The sequence below is a fragment of the Acinonyx jubatus genome, chromosome E4, assembly GCF_027475565.1.
Source record: "Acinonyx jubatus isolate Ajub_Pintada_27869175 chromosome E4, VMU_Ajub_asm_v1.0, whole genome shotgun sequence".
NCBI lineage: Eukaryota > Metazoa > Chordata > Mammalia > Carnivora > Felidae > Acinonyx > Acinonyx jubatus.
Genome location: NC_069395.1, coordinates 59,411,393 through 59,429,457, shown reverse-complemented (window position 1 = coordinate 59,429,457; position 18,065 = coordinate 59,411,393). Strand labels below are relative to the sequence as shown.

The following is an 18,065-nucleotide window of genomic DNA, read 5'->3' as shown; positions in this document are numbered from 1 at the left end:
ATGATCTACCAACTGAGCCAGGCACCCCAGCTTTTTGTGCTCTCTAAATTGGACAGTAGTGTAACTGTCATTGCTGCTTTATTTCCCCCCAACTTGATTAAGGAATGTAAACAAATGATGTTCATAAAATTGTTCCTTGATCTTTGAGACGTTCAGTTATTAGCACCAAGCCTTGCCACAAAGTAGGTAAGTCAATGTACAGGTGATAAAAGAGTTTAAATTGAAAAATTATCAATCTAAACGCAAAACTTACTCATAAAGAAAAGGAAACTCTTTTCATGCTTCTCTGTTAGCAGAGTGCTTAGTTTTTATTCCTTTCATTTCCTCATCTATATCCATCCCATCTATACCATCATTTTCCCCTTGACCTATCATCTTCCAATAGTCCTTCACCACTTAATCTGTATCAAGTGAATTTTTGCATCTAACTTTTAACTTTTGGAAAAAGGATTCCTCAAATATTAACATCTTTCAATTCATAAGTGGAAAATACTTTGTCCTTAAGATTGTATAAGAAGCATTCAATTTTTTTTAACACTTACCTACTAACAATTGTTAAACCTGAAATCAGAACTTTTAAAAAATCTTCAGAGTGTAACTTATTTTCTCCCAATGTTGAACATGATGACGGTATTTTGGAAGCATCCTTAGGCAATATACACACAATAGGCACAGAACGCTTTTATTATTCATTTTATTTTCATATAAATTAACATCCTAGAAAAATTGAAATAGAAACACTAAATACAGTATTGCACATAGCGATCTTTGTTAAATGCCCTATTATTACAGTGAAGAATGGTAATGTACACATTGGAGGGACTGAAGGAGACAGGAAGACTAGAAAACAAACCAAGTCCACTACTGTTTCTTTGCACTTAAACTATAAACTAAAAGGTAAAAGACCATACTTTACATAAATGCAAACATAGTTGTGATTCAGGACATTTTCTTTTTTAAGTCTTTCCATAATTAGTTTCTGATAGCAAGAAATTCTCCCCTTTATCAACATCGATAAGCCCCAACAAATATCATTAAAAGAATTAGAAAAAAAAAACCACCTATTAATATTAGACAAAGCCATCACAATGTATCTTGAGCTGACTTTAAAATACTCTCACAAAGAGTGGGAGATTTACTCTTCTTCCCCCTTGAAATAAAATAAAATCCTTTCCTAGGCTCCTTCAGGTAACAAATCATTACATACTCATTTTATAGCTTTTAATCACCTGCTGTAACACATAGAGATGATTCTAATCATGTAAAAACACTCAGGCAGGTACGTGAATTAACAGACGCCAATCCACCTGAAAACTTACTTTTTTTTGCCAACAATTAGTCATGTTTGGCAATTTTATGAACATCATTTATTTAAATTCCTTCAAAATATTGAGTCATATTTTCTTTGTGAAGGCCAATGGTAACATTATAGAGAGGCACAACTTTAATTTACTTTAGCTGAAGATTAGTTTTATGTACGGTCTCAAAGAACACAGGCTGATAAAAGCCCTCATTAAACTTAATACTCTGATTTCTGCCTATATTAAATGACTTATAGGAAAGGGCTTTCCTTTTGCTATATTTTTTACTTGAGTAAAAAAATGATAATCTTCTTTCACAAATATATAGTTATGGAGAGCAACCCAAGAGTTGGGGAAGCCTTGATTATGATATATAAATGGTACTTAAGTTTTAAAATAGAAAATTTATATGTAGACATGAAACTGATACAAACAATTCACTAGAAATAACATTTTAGCCATAAATCTAAATGCAGTGAAATGGAGTACTGGTTGTCAGTAGAAAGGAAAGTGTTTTGCTGGGATAAGGAATATTCTCACAAAAGTAAATTGTAAGTTAACATTTAGCATGTTCAGCATTAATGCAAATATTGCCTCTTATACATGCTGTTTTGGTCTATCAATATTATACCATAAACTTTACAAAAAGAAAAGGTGTCAAATTCTCCACCGGTCTACTGCTTTTGCATTTTTATGAATGTACAGTAAAATTCAACAATTGGTGAACTGTCTAGAAAACACAAAGATTATGCTAGAGGTCAAGAGGAAAAATGAACAAAATGGTATAGTTTCCTTCCCACCCTCAGGTCAGCTGAATGTTGTGGAAGTGGTTGCAATGACTCATGTTCATTTTGCTTTTCATTGCTCAGGTTTTCATGCTTATCTTTGCTTTCTGAAAATAAATGCACCAGAGAAAAGTTACAGTTAGAAGTAAGAACTTTCAAAAATGCACGAAGTATATAATAGCCCAAACAAGATCTTTTCATTTGGATTAAATTCTCTAGGAAAAGGTTGAAGATCCACCAGCCCAGAAAGGAAGAATATATAAGCAAAATCTGTTTTATCTGTAAGAATTTTCCCCAGCCAAATCACCAATTATTTTTGAGACAAAAAAAAAAAAAAAAAAAAAAAAGGGCTTTAAAAATTCAGCTTCTCACCAGTGTGAAAAAGTACCAGCTCACCTTTCTCATTCTCCATCCTATGCACAAATACATAAAGACTGAACCGGGTGTTCATTCTCTTATATCCTTACAATAGCATGATTAGGTTGATTAATGATTTTCCCTTCTCATTCAGTGCACCTTTAAGGTTATATTCAAATCAAAAAGGCAGAAAATAACCTAAACCATAAGGTAATACTTGTCATTAGATAATATTAATTTTGATATAGAGAAACTAAAGGGAAAATATATTTTAAGTGGAGATGTAATTCCTAACTTTTTCTAAGTAGGGTTTAATCATATTCCAATTTGGGTTATTTTGATATCTTTTCCATTTTTTAAATGTTATTTATTTTTAAGAGAGAGAGAGTGTGTGTGAGTGAAGGAGGCACAGAGAGGGACAGAGGATCCCAAGTGGGCTCCCCACTAACAGCAGAGCCCAACATAAGGCTTGAACTCATGAACCCCGAGATCATGACTTAAACCAAAGTTGGGATGCTCAACTGACTGAGCCACCCAGGCACCCCGTTATCTTTTCCACTTACACTATGTTAGTCTAATCCAATTCAAAGTTTTCCTATTTTAAGGCCTAAAACAACTTTTCACTTAAAACAGCATCATTTACTTACTCTTGTGGTACCAAGTGATAAAACCTCAAAACATTAAAAAAAAAAAAAAAAATACTGGGGCGCCTGGGTGGCGCAGTCGGTTAAGTGTCCGACTTCAGCCAGGTCACGATCTCGCGGTCCGTGAGTTCGAGCCCCGCGTCAGGCTCTGGGCTGATGGCTCGGAGCCTGGAGCCTGTTTCCGATTCTGTGTCTCCCTCTCTCTCTGCCCCTCCCCCGTTCATGCTCTGTCTCTCCCTGTCCCAAAAATAAATAAAAAACGTTGAAAAAAAAATTAAAAAAAAAATACTGACAGTGTGTCATAAAGGAAACTTGTCTTTTTTTTTTTTTTTTTCCTTTTGAGAGTGTAAGCAGAGGAGGGCAGAGAGAGGGAGACTGAGGATCTGAAGCGGGCTCTGTGCTGACAGCAGAGAGCCCAATGTGGGGCTTGAACTCACGAATTGTGAGATCATAACTTGAGCCAAAGTCAGACGCTTAACCTACTGAGCCTCCAGGGCACCCCAGAAAACTCATCATTTTTACCAAGCCCTGCCTCCCAGGGTGTGAAAGTGGTGTTTTAAAGAAAGTGGGTAAGTACGAACGCTAAATAAGCTTGTTGAGGTCAGGCTGTTAGTTTACAGCTGATACACAGCCAACTCTATAGAGCCATTTGTGAGTACAAGCCGGGTCTGAGCCCCCTGGTCTGAGCAAAGGGCAATGCTACTAGTGCTCAGCATTTCCCATCGTGTTTTAGATCCCAATGGTGCCAATTCCAATTATAACAGCCACTCTGGGTTCAAATACGGCCCCGTACTGGTGATATATGTGTAATGGAGAAAGTGAAAAATTGCTCCCCAAACCTCACCAACACACACACACGCAGGTAGATGCGTTCCTTTAGGAGATTTGTCTTAAATCTTAAGCTCTGAATGTCGATACTGAGATTCTCTTAGCCTTTGAGCCTGATCAAAAGCATACAGAAAAGGAGATTCTTTAAGTCAGAGCATAGCATCCACTCATAGTTAAGAGGAAAATAATTAAAGTGTCATTATGTGAGTTTGAATATGTTGCGGAAATTATGTTTAAAAGCCAAAGAAAATCACAAGTTAAAAAAGGGGAGAGTTAAATACTTACAATTCCAGAGTCATGTCTTGGTTTTATTTTATAAAGTGATTTTCCCTTTTTCTGCCTACACACCTCTTCGGCTTCTTTTACTCTGGGTGGAGAGAAAACACATGTATTTAAACAGAGTCCTACATACATCACTGGAATTCACCTTATGGTAGGTGAGCAAGTAGCAACTCATTAAGGATTTGAATCATTGGAGAAAATATCACATACCCAAGAACATTATCTGACCTTTGATTCAAAAACATTGAACTAGAGGCTAACTCATTCACGGGTTCTCACCCTGGAATCAAAGGGGGTCAAATGGAATGATATACAAACACATGAAAATTTTTATATCTACATTTCATCCTATATTAAAGGAGTCTTTTCTAGAATAAATTAAGGAAATGTCCCTCATTTTCAGCTAAGGGTACTGAGATTGACTCTATTACATAAATCTAAAGCATTAAAATCAATCAATCAACAATATCATATAAAAACTCATATGCCTATTTAAAATTATTTTAGACTCAATTTCCACATCACACTTACCCATGTCTGAAAGTCATTTGCAGTGAATACTTCATCAAGCCACAGAACCAACCATTTATTTGAAAACAGAAAATAGAGTGCACAATAATAATATTTTGACACTTCTAGGAGTTATTTTTAAAAACACGCTCCAAGGAAAACAGCACCAAATTTACTAGAGGTATAGTTAAGAAAGGATGTTATTCAGAGGTAAGTTCTCCATTAAGGTGTGGATCTGCTCTTTGATACTGGGTAATGTCCTTATACCATCAACTCTTGTATTCCCTCAAATAGTAAAAAGGCTTAATACTATTTAATAGTATTACTATTATTACTACAGAGTTGTTACAAAGATCAAAAATATTTTATTTAAAATGTTCCTTATAAACTGTAAAATGCTATAAAGAGTATATGTGATTGTTTTAATTAAACAAGTAGTAAGAAATTTTTAAACTGGGATTATACTAATAAAAAGGGATTCCATAAGTAGGAAAAGTAGCCTAGCAGGTTAATTTATTTTTTTTATTATCATAATACCCTTGGAGATTAAAAGTGGAGCATTTCTGGAAAAACTTAAAAGGCTGTGACTTATCTTAATAAAAGATTTTTTAAATTCAGATCTTTGAGCTTATTTCCTGAAAGAAATGAATTACAAATATATTTCTTGAGCCCTGTGGTAAAAGATTTAATGGCAGAATTCCTCTATCACATAACTGAATGAATACCTGTTTTGAAACAGTGAAGGAAGCAAATGATCCAGCATAGTAGCTCTAAGATTGGTACTAGAGTTTACATTAAAGCGTGACGAATGAAAGTAATTCCTTTTGGACATAAAATGCCTGAGTTGATCTTATTAGTAATTCCAGAAAATGACGACAATTTAGAATATGCTCCATTGCAACTCCTTTTTATTACTTTTTGTCCGAGCCATAAATTGCCTTTAATCCTTCCTCCAAACATTTGAAGACAAAAACATTTTCTTTATAACAAAGGATTGCAGGAGTTCCCATCTTCCTCTGAAATAGCTACCAGTAAATTTAAGTGTAACTATTTGGACGGGGAATTAAAAAAACCTTTTTTTGTAAGCACTAAGCCAAAATCCAGTGGATCCCCTCTTAAAGTTACTTGGAGCTCTTTAAACTATTTCGTGACATTTATTTAAAAAAAAAATAAAGTACTTCACAAAAACTTAGATCACCAAAGCATTTTTATGTTCTCACTGTCATATTTATTTTGCTTTAAAATTTTTTTAATGTTTCTTTATTTTTGAGAGAGATAGAGAGACAGAGTATGAACAGGGGAGGGGCAGCAAGAGAGGGAGACACAGAATCTGAAGCCCGCTCTAGGCTCTAAGCTGTCAGCACAGAGCCCGATGTGGGGCTTAAACTCAGGAACTGTGAGATCGTGACCTGAGCCGAAGTTGGACTGAACCACCCCAGTGTCCCTATTTTGCTTTTACCACACATTTTTCTAAGGATCATGGGGAGACAAATCTAATACAAACATATTTAATTTTACTCAAAAACAAATTCAGCCATTCCTTACAGCAGAGATGACGAAAATTACAATGTGCGTCAAGGAACCCTCACAAGATCTAGCTCGCTCCTTCATTTGACGATCATTTATGGAGCAGTGACTCCAGGCCACGCACTAGGCTTGGCTCAGTTTTATAAGGACAATTACATTCACTGTCTAATTGGAGAGCTACCCACGTAAGTAAATTACGTGTGTGCATTAAGCACCACCACCTAGGATTGTAGAGGTTCAGCCATGTCCAGGAGGAGGGTAGGGATTGTGGGAATCTTTCTGGAACAGGTTGACAGCTGAGCCTTGATTCAAAGAGAAATCTTAACTGCTCTTACTTTTTCCAGAAGGGGAAATGGGACAGAAGATGAAAGAATAATATGTGTAAAGACCGAGTGAGACAAGGAATACCACAGTGAGATTAGAGAACATACACACTTCCCTCCTGTGCTGCCATGGGATCCCTACACCCTTAGAAGCCAATGATTGAACTGGCGTCCGCCTTATGTTCCAGTTTCTGACGTGCATGGCTCAGGTGAGTCAGTCACTGCATCCTAGGCACCTCTAGATAGGCACAAATAAACGATTTGGGGACCTGAGACCCTAAGCACCAGAACCTTAAGTAGTTGCTATTCAGATTTAAGGGCACAAGCATGGAACAGATGTTAAAATCCCGTTCTCTCGGCCCGCCTCACTCTGGTGCAAGCCCTGTAATGGGTGGGAATCTAAGCAGCACCCCAGAATGTGATGAACACGGCCAGTGGGCAACACTGAGAAACTGCACCCTGGCACCAAGGTATTCCCCTGAAACCTGGACTGGGCAGCCGCCCTGAGCCCCTAGCCACTGTGCTTCCTCACCCCTCTCTCTTCCCGGTGCACACTGGGTCCCAGCCCGTACCCCGAGAACTTGCTCGCTTCAGTACTTTGTGGAGTTGCACCCCTCCTAAGCTTCCCAGCAAATGTGGCTTCTTCCAAATGCCAATTTTATTTCAACAAAACTCTGACAACAAGACATTTTTTCCACACTTTAGGCAGGAAAAAAGAATGTGTCCCTGGAGGTGAGATACACTGCCAGAGTTGGCAGAAATAAGAAGCATAACAAGGGAGAAGCCGGGAAGGAGAGAGAGGGCTGAGGCAGCTGTCCTTATGAGCGTCTCCCGTTTGCTCTCCATCTGGGCGAGTGTGGCGGGCTCGTCGGCTGGCTCATCCAAGTTAGGCCTATTGAGTAACTACTTGTACATGTTCCACCCTCTTTCCCTCCTGCCTCACCCCTCATTCAATCATGCCGAAAATTTCTTAAATGGAGAAGGAAAAAGATGTTTATCTCACAACTAGACATCACAGGCTTTAAGTGAAAAAGCATGGCGGTGATAACATTTCAAACAATAAATAAAGACGACCACTACGTCCTGTTTGGAAAGGAGATGGGGAGTAAAAACAGGGACGATTCTTCATTTATAAAAAGAGAAAGGAGAGAGAGGAAACCATGGGTAGGCCAAAGAAGATAGCCCGTAGCTTTCAAATGTTGCCTGCACTTGAGTTTAAACTCTGATTAGGATGAGGACTGGGATGGTGTACCGACCTTGCATGATTCATGAAGACATGTTCTTTTGAATCTGGTTGCAGTCACACAAAGGGGACTGCCAGGGCATTTGTTAATCAAGATTTCACCCTATTAGAGAACTAAAAAGGGAAGTAAAAAATTTCAGATGACATCTTTGATAGGCTCATTTAACAGTTGCAACTTCTAATCTGCAATCTAGATTACAGAAAGAAAATATGAGCAAAAACAAATCATATGATAATGAAAACTCTTCCACTCATCACCTCTAGTGATCTTGGAAAAACAACACAGAAAGCAGAGACCAGAAAACAGGAAATGTAGCATTGCCTTTTAGACCGAAGAGAAGGATACTGAGTGGTATATAATGGCTGTAGAATTTGACGTTTGTGCTCATATTTCGCTGTTAATAGCCTTTATTGTCTGCAGAACTTAAGAAACAAAACTAGGCTGAATAAATATTGAAAGTACATATTTACCCCTTAAATGAAAGGTCAAAAGTAATCATAACATGAGGCATTTGTTTAAAGGGAGAATTTAATTATAGGAAATAACCAAATGGCATATATGGAATCAGGTTTGGCAAATAGAGTAGGTGACCAATTTGAACAAAATAATTTTTGTTCTAAGCAAAGTTTCGTTCAGGCAACAATTAGAAAGAGTGACAGGAATCAATATGTGATTCCCAAAAGATGGAGACTTGCTCCCTTCAAGGGCCAACTTTGTATAACCAATTTTGAATACAGCCTTTCTGAAAAAAATCAAACTTTTCTCTTCAATAAACGGAGGCACAATCTAACTTTTACTTGATGGCCCATGTTCATCACTGCCTTCATCACTGTTGTAATGTGCTGATACAGGGCCACCCTCAAGGCCTCCTAAAATATATACCCATGTGGCAGCTCACCCCTGCATGGACCTAACACTTGTACTTTGCTGTATTTACTTTGTGTCCACGTTAAGCTTTCTCTTTCTAAGATAGCAGGTTGTGAGCACTTCTCACTGGCACCAGCACGCCTGCTCGAGTAGAGACTCTATCTTCTTCAATAATTTCTATCTTCTCCACACGGGAAAACCAGATCACCAAGCTACTTTAAATGGGCTTCAAATTAGAACACCGAGTTCAATGCTAGCTAAACGAAGGGAGTTCCCGGACCTGGAGGCAGTAATCGTAGCCGCCACAGGCCTTCTCCCCACCTCCCACATACTTCAGGGCTCCCAGCTGTGTCTGGAAGGCTGGCAAGGCCAGAAGTCGGACTTCCAGACAGGCAGGGCTTTAGGGCTCTAAAGGTCTAAGACTCTGAGATTCCAAGACACTGCACGCCTCGTCATATTGTACCACCCAGCATGCTTACTCAGCAGGTTGTCCTCAAAGATGGAAAGCAATTTGGAATGAATATAAAGCCTGAAATTCAAGCTTATCAAGGTAAAGATGGGTGACACCATTAATTGGTAAGGACAGATTTTGTAGGCCTACCTCAGGGTAGGGAGGGAATCATTTTGTGAGGAATAGGACTGTGAGATTATCTCTCAGATGAGACTGTTTTTGCAGTCCAGGGCAAAGTGACCAGAGAAAAACAAAACACTTTCAAGTATTAAAGCTTAAATTTAAATTTGTTTTAAAAAACTTTTATATTACATTTATTTTCTAAAAAATAAAGCTGCAAATGTAACCTAAAAAATAATAGACTTTAGTACATCTATAGGTTTTTTCGAATTTCTTATATGCAAATATCCTAAGTTGTAACAACTTCATTTGGTTTGAAGCGGTTATGGATTCAGAAATTATGAAGCACAGACAAATTGAGCCCAGGAGAATGAAAATATGAAAAATACTTTTTATCACACGGAATTTGCTGAAACTAATTTGCATTCCAATTATTTTTATTTTGGTATTTTTCAGAACAAACGGAAACTTTCTCAAATCTTTCCCTTAGTATAACTGGGCACATTTAACCTAAGGGTTTTTCTAAACAGAGAGAGTGGTTTCTTATTTCTCTCCTAATAAAGACGTATTTTTATCTGCACTTCCCCCACTCTTCCCAGCCCCAGACTCATTTATTGTGAGGCAAACATATACAAAAAGTTCAGTGTGATTAAGTTTAAAGACAGTTTGGGAGATGAATAAGGGAGATACACTCGGCACAGAAACAGAGAAAAGAAACCAGACATCCCTGTAGCCTGCAGGCAGAATCATTTTATCTACCTTCTAGAGCAAAGGCCACGCTGGCCACAATCTTATCAAGAAAACAGATATGCTCTCATCATTCAGGGGAAGGAGAAAGGGAGTCACTTTTCCGCCACTAAACATTAATAATTTGGTTTAAAGAAGTATCCGTGGCAGACAGATTCACTTCCTGCTGGCTCCAATGAGGCTTGCTGTGAGCAGCCGGATTCCTTGCTGGACTCTACAGGCTGTGAGAGATTTAAGTGTAGCCCAGCACCGGCATGTCACACGCTGGAGATCCCGATACAGAGAAGCAGCAGCTAAGAGTAGACATCATTATCGTTATTACCAGTTCACAATGTACTTCACTGAAACGCGACACCATTGTGCCTGACTACAAAATTTTCAATTTTCTAAGAGAAAAAGGAAAAAAAGACCCACATATAAACACACAGAGAAGAGGGGCTGTGAGAGATTCTAGACAAAGGCTGGTTAGGAGAGCTGGCTTTAAAGTTATGGCTGTCTCTCTCCAGGTAAAGATGGAAGTAGGTGTTAGACGTCTTGTGGAATTAAAGGTGATCTGGGGGGAGGTTACTCCTGGCTCTGTCTTCCTTCCCTTTGACCTTAACGATGTAAAACACACACACAAAAACATCACAAAACCCCTAGGGACACAATGGGAACAATCAACCAACAATGTCACGTATTACCCTCAAGTAAAAAGGACTTCAGTTTTCTCAAGAACATGTGAATTTCTGAATTTCATCACTGACAGTATCCAGCTTCTCAGAGAAACATTACATTTGCACCTCAAATGGTTTCCAACTGTTTTTCTGGACATGCTTGCTCAGTCTCTTCTACTGCTTATTTATTAAACTCCCTCCCCCCACCCCCCACCATCCAGGGTCTAATCTTGACCCTGTGGTGTCTACAGGCAATCCCTACGTGATAATTCCAACTATGCTGAAGACTTTCAGATCCACACCTCTAGTTCCGATCTTTCCCCTGAGCTCCAGATCCCAGTGGACATTCTTCTTTCCCTTCCCACCCAGGCCTTGGTTAAGGACATAACCATCCAGGGCACCTATCTGGATAGTAGATCAGTTTATCGTCCGATTCTTGATTTTAGCTCAGGTCATGATCTCACAGTTCATGAGTTTGAGCCCTGTTTAGGGCTCTGCACTGACAGTGCGGAGCCTGGTTGAGATTTTCTTTCTCTCTACCCCTCTGCCCCAACAAATAAACAAACATTAAAAAATTAATGTTTTATTACTTGGATTAAAATTAAATAAAAAAAAAAAAGAACATAACCATCCATAACCATTCATCCACTGAATTCTTTCTTTCCCTCTTCACCAACCCTCCATGCATCTGTAAATGGTAACAAGTTCCGTCATCAATGATTCCTTAGTAATGATGTTTAAATCTGTCCCAACCTAAATTCCACTATTCCTGATTGTTTTCAAGGCTCCTCCTTAATGCCACTGGACCACTGCCACACCCTCCAGAATGGCTTTTACACTGTTCTAATCCATCTTTCACAAATTCCCCAAACATGGGAATCACATCTGAGCCACTTATTCATTTGCCAAGAAAATACTAAGTTTCCTAGTGAGGTACTCAAGGCCATTTACAAGTAACCTAATTTCTCCTTAGTCTCCACAATGTTCCCTGGGCTCCAACTATGCATAACCACTAATCATCCCTGTAGGAGATCTTTGCTAGATCAGTTTCTATGGGACCACCCATTCTCTTTCTTTTCCTTCCAAGGGTCCCTCAAGTTAAGCTCAAAAATACCATCCTATAGAACGTATATAGGACCCTCCAGGAAGGCGTATTTTAAAGACTTACAGCTACATTTATGTATCTGTCTTTTGCCTTGTTGAATACTAAGTTCCTTGAGATAGGGGATCATGCACATTCATTTTTACATTCCCAGGAATAATAATAAAGCTCACACAGGTGAGTATTCACTGGACATTTGAAAAATAACTGAATAAATGATGATGAACAGAGAAACTAAGAGTAAGCTAAAAAATGCACGGGGATAAAGTCTGACCAATAACTGGAACTTTGATTCAAATATCTTTTTTTGCCTTCTTCTTCCAGTGAACTCTTAAGCAATGAGTCTGGATGTCCAATTCACATACTGAGCAAACTATGCAGGGTTCTATCTGACTTGATCTTTGAGTTTACTGATTTACTACTATAATTCCAACCATAAATAACAATTTAGTTGTGAGTACACATACAATTTATGAAAATTTAGTATATCATATTCACTTTCTTCTATCTTATAGAAAAATTAAGTTTATATACACTATATGAATCATTAGAAGCCTGTAGGATTTAACATGAAGTCATGTCAAACTACTCTCACTAACTCTTATTAGCTCCTAGGTTAGTGGAAAAGATAAATGACATAGATGTAATACATCTTCTTTTCAACAAAGCATTTGAAGAATCTCTAATGGGATGTGTGCAGACTGGAAAGTGAAATGATAGGTGAGAGGACACTTAGATGAGTTTATGATGGTCAAACATACTAAAAACACATAACAGGGTGTCACTACATCTGGTTACGTTCTTGCTTTAAAAAGCATCCCATTGAAGAGGATCGAGCACAATTAACTGGCAAAATTTATATGAGACAGGTTAATCTGAGAATGGAGAAAACTGTCCTAACAATCACAGATGCCAAAAAATAATGGAGATGTTTTTTTTATTTGAGGAAAGTGAACAGTAAGCCAGTAATGTTTCAGACACAGTGAGTGCTCCATGTGACCACCTCATCCAACCATCCGGCAACCAAGCATGAGAAATGTCATCATGCTATTCTAGAAAGGAGGAGTGTGGGATTCAGAGAGGTTCTTGAGGTCATATAATAATGGAATGAGTGATCTGGTCAACTTCAGAGTCTGTACTCTTTCCATATCATTCTCCCTAGAAAGGGTACAAAATCATGAGCTTAATGTCTACTTATTAGTACTGTAAAAATGGTATTCCTATAATGGGAAGTGAATTGGGATAGATGATCTTCATTTTATTTCCTAAGTTCAATACCTTTTTCCCTTTAGAGAGCTTCCACAGAACAAGCATCTTAAAAGACACTATGATATAAGCTCTTTGAAGGCAGAGAACAGAACGTCTTTCCACTCCCATTATCCCATGCCCAGCACAGCACCTGGCTCATCACTGTAGCATCTAACACTTACTAAGGACTTGTTAGATGCCAGGCAATGGGCTAAGGAGATATTATCTCTTCTAAATCTTGTAATATAATCCCATGGGTAGATACTATAGTTACTCAACTTCTACAATGAGGAAACTGAAACTTAAAGTGGTCAAATTATTTGCTCGGGGTCATACACCAAGTTGTGGCAGATCTGTGGTTCAAATCTAGACAAACACAAAAATCCACCTCCAGAGTTCTAGTTGTAGCCACTGAACTACATTGTCTTTCGCTACACAGACACATGGGGAAGATGAAATATACAACCATTTATACCTTCCCCTTTCTATTTATTTCCACTTATATATTTATCACATATTTATATATATTTCCATTCACTATATTAATTTGTATTATTTAATTTTTATTTATTTAGAAGTATTTGATCCTTCAGACTGAATCTTTTAAAACTCTGAACATATAAAATGTGGCAGTTTAAAGTGATTTTTGAGAAGAGGAACTATTTACAAAAATGGACATGTGTTTTACCAGATACTTGGGAGAAGTACTACAAATGGACAAGTTTTGAACTTTATTCAAGGAAAAGTATTAATGGAAACACAATGGGCTATAAGCGTTCATCTTTGAAAAAGGAAAGCATGTAAGATTGTCTGGATAAAGCAAAACTACCACCACATTTTCTTGATCCTAATTTTTTGGAGAATTTTTTATGTGGTTCTCTGAATAAGATATGTGAATTGTAATCAGTACAAATCTAAAAATACAGAAGAAAGAGAAACTTTTCCAATGTTTGTTTAAAATACAAATCCTCAAAATAATTGGAGATTAAATTTTAAACTGTAACCCAGCGAAGGCATCTCCAAGGACAGGGAAGTCAACACACACTTCAAGAACGTCCTGGTGCTCGTTGGTGATCTCATCTGATACAGAGATACAGGTCTGTAAAATTCAGGACAGCCAGCCTGTTTTCTTAATTATAGCATATTGAAGTGGTCTGGAACTGAATACCAATAGGTGGCTAGAGTCTTGGGTAAGCATCGGAAATGCTAACGTTCTGTGCTGCTGAAGGAGACTACAGTTACCTCATGGCATCAACAGCAAGAGTCACATTCCAACTGTGTAAATGAAGTGACTCAAATGACATTCTGTCAAACCAAGAGTATCCTTTTTTCATGTTATGCCACAAGGAATTTAACATGGTATCAGAAAAAAATGTGAGAAATGTGGAAGTCACTATTTAGAACTTTTTAAAATACAGGATTTTTAAACTCCTGATCACATATTTTTCATCACTAATTTAAAATCTCTGACCTAGGGGAAAAAAAAGAGGTTTGTTTTTCTCATGGATCATGAAGTAGAGGCTATTTTAATTCTGTATTAGAGGTAGACTCACATGGAATTTACAGAAGTAGTTCAGCTGATGTGCCCTTTATCTAAGTCCCATAAGAAGGACCATCTTCTTTTTGTATATATTGAAGATTTTTAATCTCCTCAATGAAATGGTCAAATGACAATCCCTTGTTCTACAAATTTACGGTAGCAAATAAAACAAAATTCTGTCATACATGATGGCCAAAACTGTTACAAAATCACATGTGACAGCAAAATTAATCTTTTATTACAGGAGAAAATGTTGTTTACTACATTTGACATTTTTCACGTGAATATCATTTTACTGTTTCCACATGCTAAGATATTTTCTTAATGTCAGTGATTTTTTTTTTGCATGTGGTTCAGAAACATTTTTGATTATAGCTAGTGAGAGATAAACTTAAGCTGTTGGTACGTACACTATGGCTTTTGTTTTGACACTTCTCTAGCAAAAGATGACATGTATGAATAACTTGGATCCTATTTTTTAAAGACTTTTTTGGGGGGTTGCAGGGAGGAATTCAAGGGCTATTAGACATGGAAATTAGTTTATAGAGAATTTATCACATTTCCTCCCTGTAAAACTCATAAAAGAGTACAACAAAGCTATTTATATCATGATGCTTTAGGATTATGCAAGAGGAAGCTCAGCTTAATTAAAGGAAAGATGTGGGAGATACAAGGCAGGAATGGGATCAAGGAAACATACATAATAAAGGAGAATAAGGGTCATGATATTTCCTCTCCTGGATTATTCCTATCTGGCTAGAAACAGGCTGTTTATACCATCATCATAAAACAAAACAAAAAAGAAAAAACCCATAATTCACCTTCCTCTCCAGCTGGATCTTCTTTCCTTTTTGATTCTTTCTATGCAAACTCCTGTGGACCCCATTTCCACTCTTTCTGCTCCCATCTCTTCAGACGTCTGTCCCCGGCTACTGGCAAGAGACAGCTCTTGTGGATGCTATTATTTCCTTTCAATTCCAATTCCAAGGTCACTTCTTTGTTCTCACCTCCCTCAAGTGAACACCAGTAGCATTTTACATGGTTCTTCTCATAAGCTCTCCTTCTTGAAGCCCCTTCTGTACTCTGTCTGTGAGGCACTCTCTCTCTGCACCCACCTTTCACCTATCTCTCCTTGCTTACTCTGTTTCAGCAACTTCAGCCTACTCCCTAAACATGTTCATTCCTGAGGCTCTGTACTTACCGTTCCTCTTGTCTGGAATGTTCTGTCTCCAGATTTCCCTCACTTCCCTCTCAAGTCCCTGCTTATAGTCAGACAACCACCTCCTACAACTTGCTTTTTGCTTTGCCCTACTTTATTTTTCATCTGAGCCTGTACCAGTCCTGTTGTGTATTAATTTAGCTTCAGAAGGCCAGGATTTGGTTTTATTTACAACTCCAGTGCCTGGCATAATAGTAGTCACTTAATAAATACTTGTTGGATGACCTCAGTAAGGTATGTGGACAAGTCATAAGTTCACAGTGAAGAATGCAAAACCAGTGTTCAGAGATGGGAGAAAGTAGAAGGTGGCACCCCAGGGAACAATTATAAAGGCAAATTAAAAGTTGAGGGGTGCCTGGGTGGCTCATTTGGTTGGGTGGCCAACTCCTGATTTTGGGACAGGTCATGATCTCACGGTTTGTGAGTTCAAGCCCCGCATTGGGCTCTGTGCTGACAGCGCAGAGCCTGCTTGGGATTCTCTCTCTCCCTCTCTCCTTGCCTCTCCTTCACCTATGCTTTCTCTCTTTCTCAAAGTAAATATTTTTTTTTAAGTTAGATAAAAGCATTCTTGACTTCTCATCTCCTTCATGTTTCCCAGGATTTATCTCAGAATCTCCATTCCCTAGAGAGTCTACCTTAGGTTGGAGAAAACTGAGTTTTAAGTAGTCCAACTAGGAAATTTATTCTAGAGCACAAAAGGTGAAGGGTATGGCCTTGCTAATACTGGAAGTATTAAGAAGTTAAATCAGTTGTGTAAATCATGGTGCCAGTAAGGGCACAGATGGAATAACAGATGATGTGGCCTAGGCTGGATGGGAAGCTATATGAATGCATGGATGGATGGATGGATGGATGGATGAGTCTAGAACAGTTAAAAGAACCAGGAATATTAATTGTGTCAGCATCTTCCTAGAAATCTTAAATATTTGAAGATAATTACGTAGACAAGGGATTGGATTTATTTGTGTGGTTCTAGAAAGAGTAGAATTAGGGCCAGTGAGTACAGCCAGTCAGCCAGATATCTGTTCATTTTGTAATCCTTTACCCCATCCCCCTCAGGCTAGATGGATTACAGAATTCAGAACCTTTCTAATTTCAGACAGAAATATAGTATATAACACTATCCAGTTGGGTCAGATATAGCATGGAGTAATCAAACATGTTGATATTTCTGAGTAAACATATGAACATTCATACTAAATGGGATGAATAAAGACTATATATAAATAGTCTCATGTAAGTTGAGTTAGTCACAAACTTATGAAAAAAAATGTTTGGTTTCAGAGGTGTTTTGGATCTCCAAATTGTAGAAAAGGGATTATAGCTCTGGACTATAAAATTATAAATAAAAACTGTATCTGTTATAATACTTGTTCTCAATGTTTATGAACTCCATTATTCCTATTAGGAAATTCTTTAAACCCTCAGGTGGAAAATAGGAAATGGCCATTAATAATTAAGAATTTGGATGTGAACACTTAATTCTTAACTTTTATTTGATCAGCATCATTAGGAAATTTGTTTTTAATAACTACTCACAAATGGTAAAATATATACTTTATGGGAGTCAGCATATTTTTTTTTCTTTTTTACATGGTCCACCAGCTTTCTGATGGTCATGTTCTCACCTTTCTTAAGCTACGAGGTTGTGCATGGTCCTTGAATCTCAGGTGAATGTTTGAGACACAATAAGAGACCATAACCAGTGGTAAAGTATTCTGTGAGTCCTTTGTCTTTTTCTTCATTAACAATAGATGAAGTAGGGAGCTTTAAAACATAGGAGCCAATTTAAGCTTTCTTCGTAATAACATCATTTTCACTTACTTGGATTTGTATTTTTTCCTGAATGGTTATGTGTGACTTCCAATAATGCCCCATCCATCTATCTGCTTGCCTGCCCATCCATCTGTTCAGCCATCCAGCCATTTATCCATGATATTAAAATAACAATTACCTTTCTGTCTTATTCTCTAATTAGTCCGTAATGTCATCATTACCTATCTTTAAGTTCTTACTTTAGTACTCTGTACAATGGTTCTTTTATTTCACCTTTGTAAAATGAAAACATTAAAAAATAATCAAAGGCTATAGGAAATAAACCCATGTACCAACTCAATATGGAATTAAAAGGGCTTCTGCCCTAAAAACAACACATGGATTTAAGAATACATTAATATCCACAACTAGAATAACTTTTTAAATGAAAGCTTTTAAGTTATCTGTGAGCATCTGAAATTCTCTTAACTGCTAAAATACGCTTTTTCCAACTATTCTTCAACTTATTTACCTCCTCCATACATTTGGAAAACTTTAA

General features: G+C 37.6%; 1 protein-coding gene across 1 annotated transcript in view; it reads right to left on the bottom strand.

Annotated features, from left to right (window-relative positions):
- Positions 1-677: 677 nt before the first annotated feature.
- Positions 678-18,065, bottom strand: part of FMN2 (formin 2) — a 393,129-nt gene continuing 375,741 nt past the window's right edge. The window contains exons 18-19 of the mRNA XM_027046367.2: positions 4,201-4,282; positions 678-2,193 (exon numbers count right to left, since the gene is read on the bottom strand). Of these exons, the coding sequence (XP_026902168.2) occupies positions 2,167-2,193; positions 4,201-4,282 (109 nt within the window). The 3' untranslated portion in view covers positions 678-2,166. The remainder of the gene's footprint in view (positions 2,194-4,200; positions 4,283-18,065) is intronic.